General features: G+C 40.1%; 1 protein-coding gene and 1 long non-coding RNA gene across 5 annotated transcripts; one reads left to right on the forward strand and one right to left on the reverse strand.

Moving 5' to 3' along the window:
* The first annotated feature begins 239 nt into the window (after positions 1 to 239).
* Positions 240 to 7870, forward strand: si:ch211-254p10.2 (solute carrier family 40 member 1). Its single transcript, XM_064348016.1, has 8 exons — positions 240 to 619; positions 820 to 887; positions 1693 to 1852; positions 2549 to 2664; positions 3248 to 3374; positions 3944 to 4204; positions 4541 to 5221; positions 5720 to 7870. The coding sequence occupies exons 1-8, from the start codon at positions 460 to 462 to the stop codon at positions 5977 to 5979; spliced, it is 1833 nt and encodes a 610-aa protein (XP_064204086.1). The 5' UTR covers positions 240 to 459; the 3' UTR covers positions 5980 to 7870.
* LOC135261571 (uncharacterized) lies at positions 6198 to 18748 on the reverse strand. Of its 4 annotated transcripts, none has more exons than XR_010331987.1 (4): positions 18325 to 18748; positions 15812 to 15867; positions 14261 to 14412; positions 6198 to 6318 (listed from the first exon to the last, which is right to left on the reverse strand). It is a non-coding gene; the product is annotated as an uncharacterized LOC135261571 (long non-coding RNA). The 4 variants fall into 4 exon arrangements; XR_010331985.1 differs by having other exon boundaries at positions 6198 to 6321; XR_010331989.1 differs by lacking the exon at positions 18325 to 18748 and adding an exon at positions 17521 to 17733 and having other exon boundaries at positions 6198 to 6321.
* Positions 18749 to 18838: the final 90 nt, after the last annotated feature.

An 18838-nucleotide genomic window follows, 5' to 3' on the forward strand; every position in this document is an offset into this window, starting at 1 on the left:
ATCTCTATATCTTTACTGATTATTCCTCTTTTAGCCAACTGAAGAAAATGTTAGAGAAAATAAATATGAATGTATGAAATATGAAAATAAAATGTGTACGATTAATATAGACACTTGCAAATAGTAATAATACACTTTACATTTTTATACTTTCTGATTATAATCCAGCAACATCAATTATTGGATTAAAGATTAGGAATTTTTAAACCAAAATGAACTTCTCATTTGCAAATGAAATGATGCAATTATTCAGTTCAGTGATTAAAAAGTATTATGGCTAAAATAATCTGCAATATAAAGAATATCAGAAAGATATCCTTGTTAGATGCTGGCCAAATATTACCTCAAAAATACATAAAGAAAATGCTTTGTTTCATTGTTCATTGAAATGTCCCTGTTAATCATAAATTATTTTTTCTGCAAAATTACCACAGTGGCACATAAAATGCACTGTACTGTATGTATTTCTCAGTTCATCATAAATCATTTTTTACACAAAATGGCCGCTTTGATTTTCCAGTGATGTCTCTGAGGGCAGAGGCAGCGCAATGCGGAGGGGTTGTCGTGGAGTTTGAGAGTGATGACATCAGGCAGGCCAGGAAGTCCAGGAGTATAACAGGTGAGCTCATCCAACCCTGCTCTTGCCTGTTTCGCCAGCCACCACTTGCCTGTACAGCACTGTTTGCTTTAACTGAATTCAACTAACTGAATTATATTTTTCATTATACCACTTGAGCAAATTTGTAGGAGAACAAATACAAATCCTACAAGTGACGTGTGATTTTATTTGACTATCTGTTTTAACATGGGTTTTCCAAGGGTCTGCACTCATCTACCTCAAGGGCCCAAAGTTCCTTATCTATGTCAGTGGAGCACTGTCCATGTGGGTAAGAAGTACGCTATGCCAATGGAAAAGGAGGCGGAAGAACTAGAGTAGGGGCTATGCCTATCACTATGACTGCAGGGGCCTGTTCTCCCACAACCCAAGAGGACTGTTTGGGTGAAGTTCAAACGGTTCACCAGAGGAAATTTCAGGCTGTACTCTATTCAGCTATGGCCCAAACATTCTGCTCACGCGTGCTCTGAGCTGTAAGGGCTGGAGGGGGGAAATCCCACATATATGATTCCTTCTGTATGCAAGAGATGTAAAATGGAGTGATGATAAATAGAATCATGAGTGAAAACCAGCCCAAAAACTGTAGAGATCCAATGAGAAAGAGACAAAACCTATGAAAAGAATAAAGGAGGAAGCATGAATTACAGTATGCTCATTTGCCATTCTACCGAAGTTTGTGGACTTCCAGTAGGATATTGGTGTGCCTCCAGTAAGCCTTCATTGTATGAGTGCCAAGGGCCTTTAATCCAAAGCCTTGACCTACAAATCAGTCCAGTTCTTAACTCCACAGTGTGAAAAAATGTATTCCTATTCCCGGGAGTTGATTCATTATAGCATGCCCTGTCATATCTGTAACCCAGCCAAGGAAATAGTCATCTTCTCAAGTTCTTCCAAATCTGCAATTTCAAATAGACATGATCATGAAATATAGACTATTAGTATTATTTAAATGATATTGTAAGAGTTATCCAGCCCAAAACTGACTGAATATTGATGTGTGAGTAATGTGACTGTAGATCTAAGTGACCGTAAAATGACCGCAGTTTCATGTGAATCAGCATCTCTCCTGCCCACAGGGGGACCGCATGTGGCACTTTGCCATCTCTGTCTTCCTGATCGAGCTCTATGGCCGGAACTTGCTGCTGACTGCTGTGTTCGGCCTTGTGGTGGCAGGGTCAGTGCTGCTTCTCGGGGCTCTAATTGGAGACTGGGTTGACCGTAACCCCAGGAACAAAGGTATACTGTGCCTGTGCCACTCCATGCAAAACTGATCTGAAGCCAGACTGACCAGTTTAATGTTCTCATGACAAGGTCCTTGTGTAATGAGAGCATGTCGCCCATACTTGTGTGATTTGCTAAATTTAGGTCCCAGGGACCTGAATAAAGGTAGTTGCCTACTTTACAAAATATTTCAATATTTTATGCTAAAATTGCCATTTTTTGCATTGAGCTGGTCCTGTTTTAATCACATGACTGTATTCACTCCTGTTATATGCTCATTTCTGCTAGGTGCATGAAGCAACAGCATTAGTGAGCCTTTGCATTTACTGTATTAAAAGGTTGCCACACTGTAAATTATGCTTATTATAACGGCGTCACTTATTTTTTTCTCATAAAATGACAAATAATCGTACATTCCAATAACATATTCATTGGCCTGGGAAATGCAAGGGATTTTTTAACACTACGGTTTTTTTTAACAAGATGCCTAATGTACACACACTGCTAGCACAGGGTTTTATGTTTTTTATAGTTTTAATGCACTGACAAGTGAAGGAACATCAACCTTGTAGTAAAGTCTGTAGCACAGAGTTAAGGAACAGGACCAGGTTCACAGGACAAGTTAGAGGTTATGAGGTGAATAGGAGCAAATTGGTTTGGCTCTTTTTGATTCCTAATCCAGGAAACATGATTTCTTCTCCTTGGTTTTAGTGGCCCATGCATCCTTGTTCATTCAAAACATTTCTGTGACGGTGTGTAGCATTGTGCTGATGCTGGTGTTTTCATACAAAGAGTGGATTGAGCAAATTTGGGACGGCTGGCTGACTGTAAGTACTCCTCTTCCTATGAAAATGAGATTTTGCTGCCATAAATAATTTAGACTGGCCATTCAGTGTTTTACTAGATACTGTATGTGGGGAGTCATTAATATACTCCCCTCTGGAATTACCAACAGACATTTTATAATGACAGTTCATAGCAGAAAATGTAAATATGGTATCGTTAGAAATCCTTCAGGAAATATTTTTGAGTACGTAAGAAAGCCTGCTCATTCGACTTATCAAAAATGTCAGACAGAAATGACAAAATGACACAGATTTTTAAAATTACAAACATTCCAGAATGATAATGCAGTTTACAGTGAGCATAGTTTTAAATGGTTAGATAACATTCTACTCACCTCTATAAAATACCTTGACCAGAAGGACAAAAAATTCTGTAATGCCCCACTGATTAAATTTTCTTTTTTGCCTGGGATACAGCTCTTAGGGCACCCTTTATTTTACTTAGCCAGCAAACGTAAAATCCTCTGACTGTTGAAGTTGCTGTTACATTGTGTCAATGCTGTTGTTGTGCTGCATCTAAGCTGCTCTGTGGTGTCTTGTTTAACGTGTTAATGACTTACACAAGGTGGTTTGTTATACGGTGGTGATCATCCTGGCAGATGTGGCTAACCTCGCAAGCACGGCCCTGACTATTGCCATCCAGAGGGACTGGATTGTCGTCATAACTGGTTACAACCGGGGCCACCTTGCTGGTGAGACTCTGCCACCTCCTGGGCCTTACACAACTGACCAGAGGCAACACAGCTGGTATACACACACATAGCAGAACAGTGTGTAGCAGAGCAGAACAGAACAGAACACACTGTTCAGAACAAAAAAACGAGTTTTGGAGTTTTGTGAAGTGTGACCAGAAGTTTAATGGAGAGGAGTGCTACGTAATTAAAGCTCTGGAGGGCATGGCTCAAGTTTAATTTAACACAAGCCAGTAGTCTGGAATAACAAGCTCCTGTTTTTGGCAAACTAATAATGCGTCCAGACTATAAAGCTGGATGTTTGGACATCACCTTAATGGGATGCACTTTGGTGTTTATTTGACAACAGAAATTAATTTTTCTTTTATTTCCGTCTGGAATTTACTGAAATTTTGCCATGTGCCTTGGTGGATTTGTGTGACAGTACCAATAACTATGTTATTGGACATTTCCAGATGAGCACATTTAGGAAAATCAGTTTCCTCATGTACAGTAGTTAACTAAATTGGTATGTTACCATCCAAACCTCTGAATCCGGTCCTCAATAATGTCTCGTCGGTTTCTTGCAGGGATGAATGCCACTATGCGGCGGATCGATCAGGTGACCAATATTCTGGCACCACTGGCAGTTGGGCAGGTCATGACCCTGGCCTCCAATGTGGTTGGCTGTGGCTTTATCTTGGGGTGGAACCTTGTGTCCCTCATTGTGGAGTTCATATTCCTTTCTCGAGTTTATCGCATTGTCCCTGCACTGTCAGTCAAACCGCAGGTGGATGAAGAGGAAGACCAGGACTTCCTGGAGAGTCACGGAGACAGGACAAGCTCACAAGGTGAGGGGCTATCCTGTAAGGCTAGTGAATGAGGTTGCATTGTGGGATGCTGTTGAGTTCATGGACAACAATTTAGACTGGAATTACTATTAGGACTATGCACCAATGGCATGGAGAATCCATGAACGTTATGTCGCATTTTTCATTGAAATTCTGAATTTAAGAAAAAAGAATTGAAGTATAGAGAAAGTCTCAAAAATGGGAGAGATCTAGATTAAATGTTTAACACCACCTTAACCACATGTTAACAAGTGTCAGCTTAGCTCTGAAAATGTCATCTGGCAGCTGCACCTTACATAATTAGTCATCGGAGGCTAATTATTGTCTTGTCCTTAGGTGACTGTCCTCTGCGGGCAGCCGCTGAGCTCACAGAGGGAAACTGCAACATCAGCCTGAACCTGAAGGAGATCACCAACCTACCTGTGTGCTTTCAGAGGTTCAAGTGTCTCCTGAGCACCTGCAAGGAGGGCTGGCAGGCTTATTACCGACAGCCCGTCTTCCTGGCAGGCATGGGCCTGGCTTTCCTCTACACCACAGTGCTGGGCTTTGACTGCATCACCACGGGCTACGCCTACACTCAGGGCATCAGCGGCTCCCTCCTCAGCCTGCTGATGGGCGTGTCGGCCATCACAGGCCTGATGGGAACGGTCATGTTCACCAAGCTGAGGAAAGCGTACGGCCTGGTCAACACGGGAGTCATCTCCAGCTGCCTGCACCTGGGCTGCCTCCTGCTGTGCGTGTGCTCCGTCTTTGCGCCCGGGAGCCCCGTGGACCTCAGCCTGCTGATGCCGCTGTCTGAGCCCAACGGCACGGCGGCCGGATCCGGGGGGGTGGAGGGGCAGAGCCAGAAGCACACCTGGATCCTGTGGGGCAGCAACCAGCCCCTCCTCCCAGACCGCTCCTCCATCCACTGGACCAACAACACTGTGCTGTTTGACAACATCCCCTCCGGCAACACTCCAGACTCCTACATCTCCATCATTCTCCTGTTCCTGGGGGTTATCACGGCGAGGGTCGGTGAGTGCAACATGTTCAGAATTTGAACTTTTTGTGGGCTCAGGGGACTTCTGGGAAATAGTGATTAAGAGTCGTCTGGCAGCTAAGTCTACGTTTTAAGTACTCCGCTATTATTCAAGCAATGTATCTGCTCTGGTATTAATATATTATGGCAATATTTGCTCATTTAAATATTGAACATTTCTAGTAGTAGTAAAAGCTGTTAATGGCTCATAAAATGTGTTATTTTATTTAGTTAAGTAAAACCAGCGAGGCTGTAAACTGGCGTAAATTTAGGAAAAAACATAAAATTGACTTAGATCAACTTGCTGTATAATTTACAGAAATCAACAGCTCATTTATTATAAAGTTTTTGATTTCTCACAGATAAATAAATCAAATTATTGACTGCATTCCAACCGTAGACTGTAAGGGGAAAAGTATAAGTAGAGACTTATGCTTTCTTATACATGGCAGGTTAAGTGGTTTACATCAGTTCTGTGTCTTGCCCTCCTGCAGGCCTCTGGTCCTTTGACTTGACAGTGACCCAGCTCCTGCAGGAGAACATCTGTGAGTCGGAGCGGGGTGTGGTCAACGGTGTCCAGAGCTCCATGAACTATCTTATGGACCTGCTGCACTTCATCATGGTCATCTCAGCACCCCAACCACAGCACTTTGGCATTCTGGTCATCATCTCTGTACTGTTCATCACAACCGGGCACACCATGTACTTCCTGTATGCTCGTAAGGCCAAGAGGAAACACCAGCTGGATACGTAATGAACAAACTATACCCACACATATACCCACAAATATAAACCAAACATACATATAAACCAATCAAACCACTTAACCCAACCTGCACATGCACCCAACTGCCATTACGTGCATGGATTCTCCCTCTCTGTGTGCCTGAGAAATGAATGTGTTTTATCCTGCCCTCTAATTTAAAAAAAAACAAGCAAACAATGCAATAGAACTACAACGAGCAGCCATTCGCTTCCTCCACATCACTGCAGGTGTCTGTCACCGTCCCTCTCAGTTCCTTTCCTCTCCAAGGGTTACTTCCCATCATCACAGACAAGAACTCAGATGAAGAGGGCAAGGAAACACTGCCCCCTGCTGGGAGAAGATTGACATGAATGTGTCAGACAAAGTGCAGATACCATCAAGGTTGACACCCCAGGAAGCACAGGTCCGCACAATTATATGCAGTACACACAAATAATCATAACCCCAATATGTCTTGGGTCAAACACATCTGCTTTCTTGTGGAAGACGTTTTCACCTTTTTAGCTCTGGGGCAAAAGGTTACTTAAACAGCAGGAATGGGATATGCAGCAGTGCCTTTGTTGCTGTTGAAAAATAATGGAACTTGTGATGGAAAAAGTTATAGAAATGGTGACTGTAAGATGTTAAGGACTGAAGAGCTCAACTGTATAGACTATTAGAAGCAAAATCATTTGTCTTCAATCTTTTCAGGGCAAATGGCAAGCATGTTGCTGATCCGTCCACTTGGAAATAATCCAGGTACATTTGTCACAAAGGAAAATAAAGGGAACTTGGAGAGTGGTGTCCCAGGATGTGCTATTAAAGGGGCTGACAGAAGCCCAACTTGATAAACAGAGGAGAAACAGGACAAACTGGCCATTTTCTCAGTGGATGAATCAGGAAGACATGTGCCTTGTAACACATTTAAAAATAGAACGTGCATTTGAACGTAAATGACGTCAAGCTGTTAAAATTAAACCGGTTATACTATAACAAACAAACAAAAAAAAAAATTAACATTACCTTGTGTAAAACCTATTTTCTCAGGATTTGAACTTAGGTGCTGTAGTACTTCACTAAAAAAGCTTTCAAAACATGCTTTCTTTCATAGAAAAACAGAGTGATATTAATGCAATTTAAAAATGTTATAGGAATAAGTTAGATTTTGTTTTGTTTTTTGTTTTCAATTTTGTGGAATATGTTTGAAATACATATGTGTTTTAAAGCTAGCAGTGCACATGTAAGGTCTGAACATAAAGTGTAGTGTTTGCAAAAAAATCCTTTCAAATCACATTATTAAACTTATATCCACTGTATATCGATGTTATTCTAAAATACTACATACTTTTACCTCAGTACATGACTTATTTGTTAGAAAACATGGACATGGAGCAGTATATTTCTGTGGTGTAGCTGGGCCAGTTACAGGTGTACAATGTATACAATACACGTTTTGTTTGTACAGTGAGAAGCATCCCACTATTAATGCCCTGCAGTACATGCACGACTCACTGCTTCATTGTTTATTTGTTCTAAAGGTGAATTTCCTGTGACATGTTAAATCAGATTCATAATGGCTTTGGTGGTCTATTTACATATTCAATTGTTTTTTAAGATGCGCCAATAAATATGTGTTCAGTAAATGATGCTGTTTTTTTTTTTTGAAGATGCCTGTCATAAAGGTGTACATATTTTTTTTATTTGTCTTGTAATTACCGGGTACTCAGAAGGTTGTCAGTAGTAAATTGTCTTAACTGTGCACACCTTATTGAGTGCAACTTTGGACATGAAAATCTGAGTTTGAACATGCTAGTCAGCAAAATAGATTTTAAAAAACCAAGTACTCAAATGTGCTCTTTGAAACAAGATTATGTAACCAATAAAAATGATGATGCCTGAGTATCCTTCTTCGATTAAAATGCCTTTATTTTATTTATATCTATTTAGATAGGGAACAAAAATCTGGCCAATCGCTGACCTATTTTGTGCATTTCAGCTTGGGATCTTCCCATTTTATTTTCAACAAAGACATGCCATTCTAAATCAAGGCATTTTGCTATGTAAAGAGTGCTTTGGAACATATTTCTGTTTTTAGCTGTGTTGAAGCATCATTGGTAGACAACATCATTCCATTTTGCATATACGAGATGTTGTCGACAGCAGGCTGGGAATATACTATATATATTATAGACATGGATTTTAGATAATATACTTTCATTTTCTATTATTGTTGTGTAATAAAAGTTTTTCTCCTTTGCCACTCTGGGCATCTTACTGTAATTATGTTCAAATTATTTAACAGAAACCTGGCTACAGTATTTTTCTTTCTGGGACAAAACTGCAGCAGAGAAAAGGCTAATCACCTGTGCGGTGTTTCAAAATGATGACAGAAATGATGACTAACCGCACCAAGACACTGGACCTGGGAGCAGCCTCTTTGAATAGAGCAGAAGAAACGAGGCTCAGTGAAAGACACATGGAGATTATGCGTCTAAATCTTCTTACACCTCGAAGATCTGTTGCCCAGGACAGAAGGGGGTGACTGTGTTTGGCCAGTGGCCTATGTTCCCGATGGAATATAAAGGCTAAGTCATGAATGATTGACGTCTACATGATGAGTCACTCAGCAGTCCTCGAGCCGTTCAGTTCAGTTTGAATGAGATAGAAAACGCCATCGAAAGGCTTGCTGTTTCAGCACACGGCCAAAGTCCACTTTCTGATGTAATTCTTTTGAATGGGAACACTGCCAGGCTCCCTCAGCTTTTGCGTCTTTGTGTATGCTCTTTAGGAAAATGTGCTTAAAATACAACTGCAGTCCAATTCACATGACAGGTTACTATTTATCACATTTATTCCCTTGAATCTAAATCCATTATGAATGATCGTGGGTGTGGATATGTGGGTGTGGGATTTATTGGTCCATGGAGAAATGAGAGATCGCAGATATAACATATGCATTCACACACGCACAGACATGCAAGTACACACATACACCCACACACAGACATAGACATACGCACACACACACATATATATAAGTGTATTTAAGGTGTGGAAGGTATTTATCAGTCACTTTTCGCTTGTTATAACAGATCATTACACCTGCACTGAACCATCAACAAATTTGTCCACGTTCACCGGCTGAGCACAATAGGGGTGGTGTGTCACAGTACTATACTAATCTACATTATTTACTTTACCATCAAGCATCTTATCCGTCTCCTAAATTAGTTCTCTCCAGTACTATGAATAAATTTCACTTTTGTTTACATATGCATGTCCTCAATGACATTGCAAAGAAATTGCTGCAGAACTATTTTGCAATGAGAGATTTTGTAGTCAATGTTCTCCATTTTACAACACGCTAGAGAATAATGCTTCACATTAACAGCTCTACTTTCGACCAGCAGGGAGCAGCAGAGACCCTTTCATCCCCCCAAAATAAATGTATTACATTAACCATTACGGCCTGTCTCCATGACAGGATCAGTCACAGTCTAAAACAAATGCTTTAAACTTCGGGTAACAGAATAAGGTTCTTTGCATGTAAGGAGAACCAACAGAGCTTCCAACTTCAGTCAATCTCAAATGCTACTCAGTACTACACATATATGACATCCCATTAGTCTGTAAAATACAGTATATTCTAGGTCATGTTCCCATTTCAATAGTGCAGTATTCAAACAACAACAAAACACACACTGCCACTCAGGACCGTATAGATTCTTATAAAGTGATTACACATGCGCACGCATACACACACACACCACACACTTATATTCTGGCAACATATGCAATAACAAATTTTCATTTACACGTCATGTGTATCTGTCTCTATATCATAAAAGTCGAATAATGAGGATAAAGATCAATAATGCTGATGATATTAATATACAGTGAAATTACATGAAACAGCACGGTTGATTGTTCTTCATTGTTACAGTGCAGAAGACCGGCACAGCTTATCATTTTGCTCCTATAGGGGACCAAAAGCGGACGCATAAGGGACAACCTAATGTTAATGCAACTGACCACTGTTCATAAGCGTGGTTTTGTTGGACTGGGGCTGTATCTCTGCAGCAGTTTCCAAAGGAGCTCATCAATATTTCATGTAGAAGTTTTTTGAAGCAGCGTAGGGTTTTCAGTGGCTGACAAGCACCGTTATTGGCCAGGATGAAAGGCTCTGTCAGACTGAGCGGGAGAGGCTGAGGCTCCCAGCTGCTCCCATGAATGTAAAAATCTCTATCAAACAATAATGAGTCTATTCTCGCACACACAAACTCCTGCCTTACATTATTTATTTGCTTAGCAGACACCATTACCCAGGGAAATGTACAGAGTTTGCATCTTGTAGCCTACATTTTGGCCATTTACATAGCTGGATATTTACTGAAGAAATAAAGGTTTTCACCACTCACAAGGTTACAATACTGGGGCCCATGATAATTTGAATTTTTCGATTAAACATACAGTTTCAAGCTACTGTTGGTACCACCCCTCTTAATCCCCTTTGACAGACACAATTGTGTTATTCCATATGCTTATTACATAATTGTGCTGTCTTGTGTTAAATAAAAATATGATTAAATAAGATCCTTCATTTTTGCATGTGCTTGAATAAATTATTGACTTTATACGGTTGATACTGTCTGCCCTTGGATTGACAAAATCATATGAGCAAGGAAGTTGCCGCACGGGCAGTACATTTACACACAGAGTAGGGGAAGTTCCATATTAAGAAACGAGATACTCTAAATTAACATGGATTTATCATGTGAAAGAAAGAGAAAAACACGGATTCATCCTGCTTTTCCTTAGTGACTGGATCATGACCCCAGTGATCTTGACATTCACAAGCTAGTATTACATTTATTATTTTCCCAGCAGCCCTTATTCAGTTTCACAGCTGAAACTGTACAGTAAATGCTATGCATTTAAGCAGCCCTATGGCTACTTTTTGCTTAGATGGAATGTAGCACAACTCTGGGTTCATATATGTGCTACTATCACATGCACAGTGCCCTGACCATCCTGTTAGCACACCCTATAATGTTTCAAGCAGGAGCTCATATAACCCAAAAAGCAAAAAATAAAATATGAATCTTTTCTGAGAGTGTATCATGGAGGCTTCACAAAGCACATATAAATTCCACCAGTGTTTGTCTCACTCCCAAATTTTGCAGAATATTTTTATCCACAAGGTGGAAGCAAAACCTTGGTAACCATTATCTTGATATTTGAGGTCTAATTTCATTTACCTGGCTGCACAAATACAGCCCTACTGACTTGCTATCCCCATAGCATCACTCTGACACCTTTAAGTGATTCAGAGTTCTGTCGCACATTTTTACCACTACAAGATTATAATGCACTTGGCACAGCTTGTTAAAAATACACTCATACACACAACCCAGTGAACACATCTGCGCACTACTTTTGAAGCTTCAGTGGCTCCTTTTCTAACTCAAAATTTGCAACAAAGTTCTGCTCCTGATTCTGATTTACAAGGCTTTGAATGGGCGGGCCTCATCGCAAATGCTGCACAAGCATGCTCTTGCCGCCAACTCAGGTCAGCTGTTGCCAGCTTTCTTCTCACTTCCAAGTAAAAATTTTGCTCCTGGAGAAGCAGGGTTTTTGCTAGTGCTACACATTGTACTGTATATAGAGCTCACTTTCTAGAAACATATAAACGCCAGCTAGTTTCTAAATCACCTTTTTGACATATCCATCAATTTTACCTTCAGCATTTATATATAAATATGCCTCATTGTATATTGTTTTCTGGACAAGTTAGACTACATCATGTTCCCCAGACCTGCACATCACATGTTCAATCCCTTATCTTACATTCTTCATTCATCACAGTAGTTTACTCAAGTTTGACTCTTTTCTTTGTTTCATACCTGTATGTGAATGAAAGGAACATGATAACATCAAAAAAATGCATACCACGCCACATATCAACAATCAAAATTATCAATGGAGACACAAAAGCTTTTATGTGAGCATAACAATGAGCCTTTATGTGACTATAATGTGCAAAAAATATATTATATTAAATATGATAAATGAATATATCACACACAGTTAAATCTGATGTACATCTCTAGGCAGGTTCATATTGTTCTTCCATAATGGCCCATGAGGTTTGGGTTTTTAGTGCTGTTTATTCAGTGACAAGCTGCTTCAGCATACTGACTGCCATTGACAGACTATGATTGTGATCTCTAAGGTTCCCAGATTCCCTGGAGGACCAAGTACATAATGCAATGAGATTGTACAATGATGTCAACTACAGTGAAAAAACCCAATGAAATATAATACAAATACAATACGGGACAAATCAAGATGTTCTCTGAATAAGTCAGGGCACATGAAAAGAGGCTGAAATACAGGACTGTCCCAGGAAAAGCAGGACGTCTGGTCACCCTACTGATATCCTTCATCTGGTATGAGGCGATAGCCTTTTGAGATTACATGAAGACACCAGCTTTCGGGGCAGACTGCACAATAGACAATGATAATGATTTCGTAGATAACGAAAGCGACAGACTAGAGACAGATAGAAAAAGATAACAACGACGGATAATTCTACATATATACACAGACGAGTGACAAATTAAAGGAAAAACCAACATAAAGAGCCTGAGTAGCATGTTGAGACACCATGAGCCACCAGAGCAGCTTCAATGCTCCTTAGTCTCTAAATGGATCTAAATGCAGATGTCACTTTAGTCACTGTTACTCTTGAAACACTACCCAGTTGAGCAGTCTTTCTGACCACGCTTCAATAATGAACCCTCTTTCAAAGTCACTTGAATTGTTTTCTCTTGCCATCTTGCCATCCAAAATCAAGGTCAACTGGGCCTGCTCAGCATTTTTCAACAGTCCACAGAGCATGCTAGGAGGATGTTAATTGCTTAATTGTATCATAAAGTACACCTGTATGGAAGCAGCTGCATTTCTGATGCTTTTCCACTCTTTTATTCAAATTTACACACTGTATATATACCGAGAAAGTAAAAGAGAGAGGACAAAGAAAATATGTTCTCTAAAAAATTAGGGGGCAACACAATACACATAAGCATCTGCCATTTCACACAACATGCATCTTTTAGCTGAGCCTGACTAATTAACACCAACAGCATTTATTTTCTTGCACTTTAAAGTGCACTCTATACAAATATCCAAAACCCAGCACATTCACCAAAAAGACAAAAACACTCAGATAAATAGGGGAACTTAGCAATCGGTTGCAATAGTGTACTCAATCAGGTACAATCCTCCACAGGCAGTCATCAACTAGCTTTTGGTGGTTTCCAAAATGGTAGAAATTTTGTATTTACAGCTTATCAAGCCCTCCATCTTGTGTCAGCCACCTTTAATTGTTTGCTGACAAAGGATTTAACACATGAAATTGAATTGCTTTTTGTCAACAGTTTCCTGGTGTAAATCCCTTATCCCTCTCATGTTTAAAAATAGTTCAAGCTCTCTGCTGTCTTCAGTTTGCCAAGTCTTAAAGTACCCCTTACAAAAAGTAGGACATAAAAGTTAATGTTTTTAAGTATACTTAAGTACATCAAGTTTATTTTAAAGTATATTTTACAGTACTATAAAAAAAACTAAACTGGTCCATTTTAAGTACGCTCGCAGTATTTCCTTGAACTATTCTTTAATTATACCATTCACAAACAACATATAAACCTTGTATCATAAATTGGTAGACTTTAAGTATTTTAGACTTAAGTTCTAAGTTTCTTCTTGAAAATATAGCGAAAGTGCACTTTAATGTTAGTCCGCTGCCTGCAATTTCAAGAGCCCCACCAAGAAACACTCATAAGGACAGCTGAATGACACCTCAACAAGCCAATTAATTCATCCTAACTTTCATATTTGAATATTTTGACAGAGACAGACAGGGGGAGAAAGACAGACAGTGAGCAAGAGCGAGAGAGAACTAGCCACTACAGATAGCGTGAGACAGAGATACACTAGACAGAGGGAAAGACATGGTGAAAGAGATACTATCTGTGGTGTCTAATGCAGAAACAGATGTGCTGTGTGTATGGGAAGCTGTGGTGACTGCGCTGTCAGTCTGCTACGGTGCCTGGGGCAGGGAGGTCAGCCTTTTGTTTACCACACAGACCTGCCTGCAGTACAGGAACAATGAGCCGCTCTCAGCGAGCTCCACAGCTGCTGGGGATTAAAAGGGAAGCAGCTCCCGTTCCAGGGGGGGCAGCCGCAGCGCACAGTGACGACTTTGAAGGCTGCGAACTGCGTGAGCGCTCACCTGAGAAGAGAAGCGCCGAACGTGCTTGCGGGGGATCGGAGAGACGCGGGGCTGTGTTGAGGACGTACTGCTGTGCAGCTATGCCCAAATCCACTGATTTTCATAGTGCGTGGGCGAACTGATGCAGCGCCGGGGTAAATGAGATGAGCCATCTGGATGAAATAAAGAGCAGAAAATATGCACAGAAATTGTGCACAGTAATGATGCCCTCAGTCCAGAGCAGGGTATCTCTTTGCTCTCTGTACTTTGGAGTGCTTTCTAAAATATGCATGTAGCTGCAGTAACCTGGAACCAGAAATTACTCACAGAGATTAGGAGACACTGACGAGTTTTGAAATAAAAGTATGACATATTCACGTTTTTTTTAAGCTCGGACATGCACCCTGACAAACCCGAATGCTGTCCCACATTCAGTCCCCCATGCATACCATTCCTGATCTCCATCCAGACGAGAGATTTTAGTGAATCCAGAGGCAGTGAGACATACGTTCATTTTGTTTTCAAATTGTATTCAAATTGTTCATCTCTGTTACACCCATCATACAAATGACCACTTTCAATTCCAATTTCAGCCTCAACAAGCTTAAGCTTGGTCACCCTTTCCTCCCGTATACCAATGGCATCATAAATCAGGGCACCTTACATTTATGGCAAGCATGGCAACCTGGCAAGTGAGAAGATACAAAGATAATGCATAGATAATGTCTAATTTAAATCTATACTACCATTTGGTGCTAATGTATAAGAAGAGCATGGCAGACAAATTTCAGCATTACAGTGAATAATTAAGTGTGCCACAATGCTATCAGTTGTATCTGATTTTAATTAAGTCAAATATTTACATTTCATAAGTTAATAAAAAACCCAAATTGCACATTAACCCTTTCATTGGAACACAAAGGGAAAAGTTTGGTTGAGTACATCATGACAGGCCTAATGAATAGTCTGATGCTTTTCAATATCCATCAATAATTATGCTGTAGTTGGCTTTGCAGAGGTTAGGTCTGAATAGTGTTCACTGTGTGAACTAAACTGTGTTCTTGGCTAGAAATAGCTGTACAAAATAAGTATTGTACCTTACTGAACCTGTGTTTACCAGTTGTCTATGACCATGAAATGCACTTTTTGTACGTTGCTTTGGATAAAAGCGTCTGCCAAATAAATTTAATGTAATGTTATGCATCATAACAAAAGTGGTGAATGGTAATGTATCTCACAACACAGGATGAAGTCAGGAACACCATCTCCTACTTGCCTGGTGGAGATCTATTTTGCATTGTCCTCATCAATGCAATGCAGTTTCACATTGCATTCAAATGAGCTCATTCAAACTATGTGGAAAACCTGAATTTAACTTTATTTCCCAGAAAAGCTATGCAATTCAGAGGTAAAATTAGAGCTGCATTCCTTTAGGCAAATATATCATTATTGTACTTATAATTAATTATCATTTAATTGTAACTGTTGTAACTGTATACAATTTGAGTGTGTTAAACAGTAACATTGTGTGATTTTTGTTACTTTTCCTTTGTTATTGAATCCTTGATTCACCTTTCTTGCTGGTCATGTGGATTTTCTTCTTTTTACCCCCAACCAATCCTATGGATCTGCAAAGTATGGGGGTGTCTGTTATTTTACGCAACAAGTAACTTGAAAGGAACAAAGAGAAAGCAATCTGTACATTTACAGCCTGACCAGATGCTGTTCTCTACTGTCACTATTTGTGCTGAGGGACATCAGACCATGATGATCTTTACAGTTCAAGGTACAGTATGGTCTGAATGGGCCTACCACAATATCAGCTTATCAATATCATAGAAAAACCACTGGGTCGGATCCGTTGCTGTATATACAATACACATAAATTGCCCATTGACAGACAATGGTTTTGCTACTGACTGCCGTGCAGATCTGGCTCTTCGTGTTTATTCAAGGTTATGCTGGGTGACATTTGTTCAAGCCATGGGAGGATGGACTTGTGTGCTCACTGCACAAATGTGTTTACTCTTGGCGTGTCACTACCCGTGCCCAAATTTGATTGGTGTAATTGGTGAGGCTGTGGTGATCACATCGTCTTATTTTACTCACTGATAAAAAACCCAAATGTAGAACTGTGAACCTTGTACAGTACCTGTGCACAACATTGATAATGGATTCTTTATCAAAGTAGCAAAAGCACAAGATAACCCTTAACTTTACAGCAGTATTCACTGAAAAAATGCAAAGCACATCTTGAGTGTGTATTGGTTTATGAATATAGCATTCACAGACATAGACATCGTAATGTTTGCAGGAAACATTATATATTTTGGAAATGCAACATAATTATAAAATATGAGAATACCACGGCGTTAGCAACTCTCATTAAACTGAATAAAAATGTCTTTCCTAATGTCTTTTCCTGTGAAAAATGTATCTTTTCGCAACAAAATTAAGTTACATTTTTTCACTGTGGAAGCCCTCCTAGATGTAAATGTTTGCTTTCTGTGTCTTTTGCTTACACTGTGAGGGCAATTATGTTTTAGCTTCAACTATTCCTTCACATTACTCTCAGCTCCGAAAAGCCAGGGCTCAATCTCAAGTTGTTTAACGGCTAGCACTGCGTCACGTTGTTCGCCTACACTTACTCTCGAGACATGGTCAAAAATAGTCTTGAGTGCAGTGTCTTCAATGCACATTGGATGTGGCACTATACTGAGAATTCCCTCTCTACTCAGTGTGGCAAGAAGCACTTAGAGCTAGAAAATATTTAAACCTGCCATACATTTTTTATGCCTGAGCAGAATTGTTCAACGTCTGAATTATAGAAAGGAGTAGATGAACCCTATGACCTGTGCTATGCTGAGGACTGTCATGTTCTCTGTCACTCCAACAACCCCCACCTAACCCGCATCCAACCCCCATCCTGCACCCCTAACCCCTTACTTGTAAGGCTTTCAAGTACAAACAAATTGTCCTGGTGGAAATTTTCAGACTTGGTATCACATCTGCAAAATTAATCCAGACTAAGAAGAGATGATAAAACTTGAAGGTGGTCAGGAGGCATGCATTGTAGGTCATTATAAGAAATGTGATCAAAATTAAATTTCACTACTGATATAGATGCCTTACTGCTGCATTTATTTGTATACCAGCAGCATGGCAAAGACTCACAACAGTAACACTAAGTGTATCTAGGGCTACTAAGCAGCACACAAATTTGTGAACAGTTTTTTCATGAACCGAACAAATGAAAAAAAACTAGCGACATAACAACTCACCCTTTTCAACCACACCATTCACCTCTCCACAAGTAAAATATCAAACTAGAAAAAGATTCATTGATCTATAAATAGTTAATGTGATTTCTAGGCCAGTGGCAACAAACCATGTTCCTGGAGATCTACCATCCTATAGGTTTTCATTCCAACCATAACAAAGCATACCTTATTCAACAGCTAGGGATGTTGTTCAGCTGCTAAATAGTAGAGTCATCTGTGCCGAATTAGGGTTGACGTGAAACCGTACAGGACGGTAGCTCTCCAGGAACTGGGCTGGTGACCACTGCTCTAGGCACTAGAAACACCCTCTAGCACAGTGGTAACCAACCCTGTTCCTGGAGAGCTACCATCCCAAAGGATATCAACCCAAATTTGGCACACCTGAGTCTACTAATTAGCAGCTTAACAAGCTCTCTAGCTGTTGAATGAGGTTTGCTTTTTAGGGGTAGAGTGATAACCTACAGGATGGTAAATCTCCAGGAACACGGTTGGTTACCACTGCTCTAGAGCATGGGAGTCCAATCTTATTTGAAAAGGGTTGATGTGAGTGCTGTTTTTTTTTTTTTTTTTTTTTCTTTTTAGCCCAGCACTAAGATGCGCCTGATTTTAGGGCGATTGAGGGCTCCCCTTACCTTGGGGCACCTGGGCCTGGGCTTGACAGGCTTGTTTGTAAACAATGCTCTTATCCAGGGTGACTTACACATCAGACATTTTACATTGCTGGACATTTTAATTAAACATTTACAATTAACTTATTCAAGCATATGACAGCAGTGCCCAAAGTTCACAGAAAATCATACATACCTGAAATAACAATGCAGATGGCTCTTTGAGGTCCTGGTCCTCTTTATATTCTAGGCTTAGCTCATTTCATAAATATGCAGAATAGCAGGTTCGAGGGGGACCACATTCTCTCTGTCCATGGGCCATTTTCAGGATGTCAGAAGGCCTTACAGCCCTGCATGTAGTAGACATTGGTCCATTGTATCTGCCTTAACGCACTACAAATGCAATAGCTACCCATAGCGGTGCAAATAATCAGCTAGCTTTGGTAATGCTGACCAACCCCCATAGTCGGATATTTTCTGTGCACTAGCGCTTTACATAGGTAAATTCATATTTTAAACGGCACTCGGTTAGATCAAACACATTTAACACATTATCTTAAGGGCATATATTTAAACGATAAGGGTTACTTATCCAGTAAGGTTAAACCTTAAGCTTCGTGCTATAAATCAGCCTTCTTCATTTTAATGTGTTAAATGTTAAGATATCAATGGGTTCGTTACAGAGGTAAGCGAGGAATCAGGTCCGATAG

This window comes from Anguilla rostrata, chromosome 1, assembly GCF_018555375.3.
Source record: "Anguilla rostrata isolate EN2019 chromosome 1, ASM1855537v3, whole genome shotgun sequence".
NCBI lineage: Eukaryota > Metazoa > Chordata > Actinopteri > Anguilliformes > Anguillidae > Anguilla > Anguilla rostrata.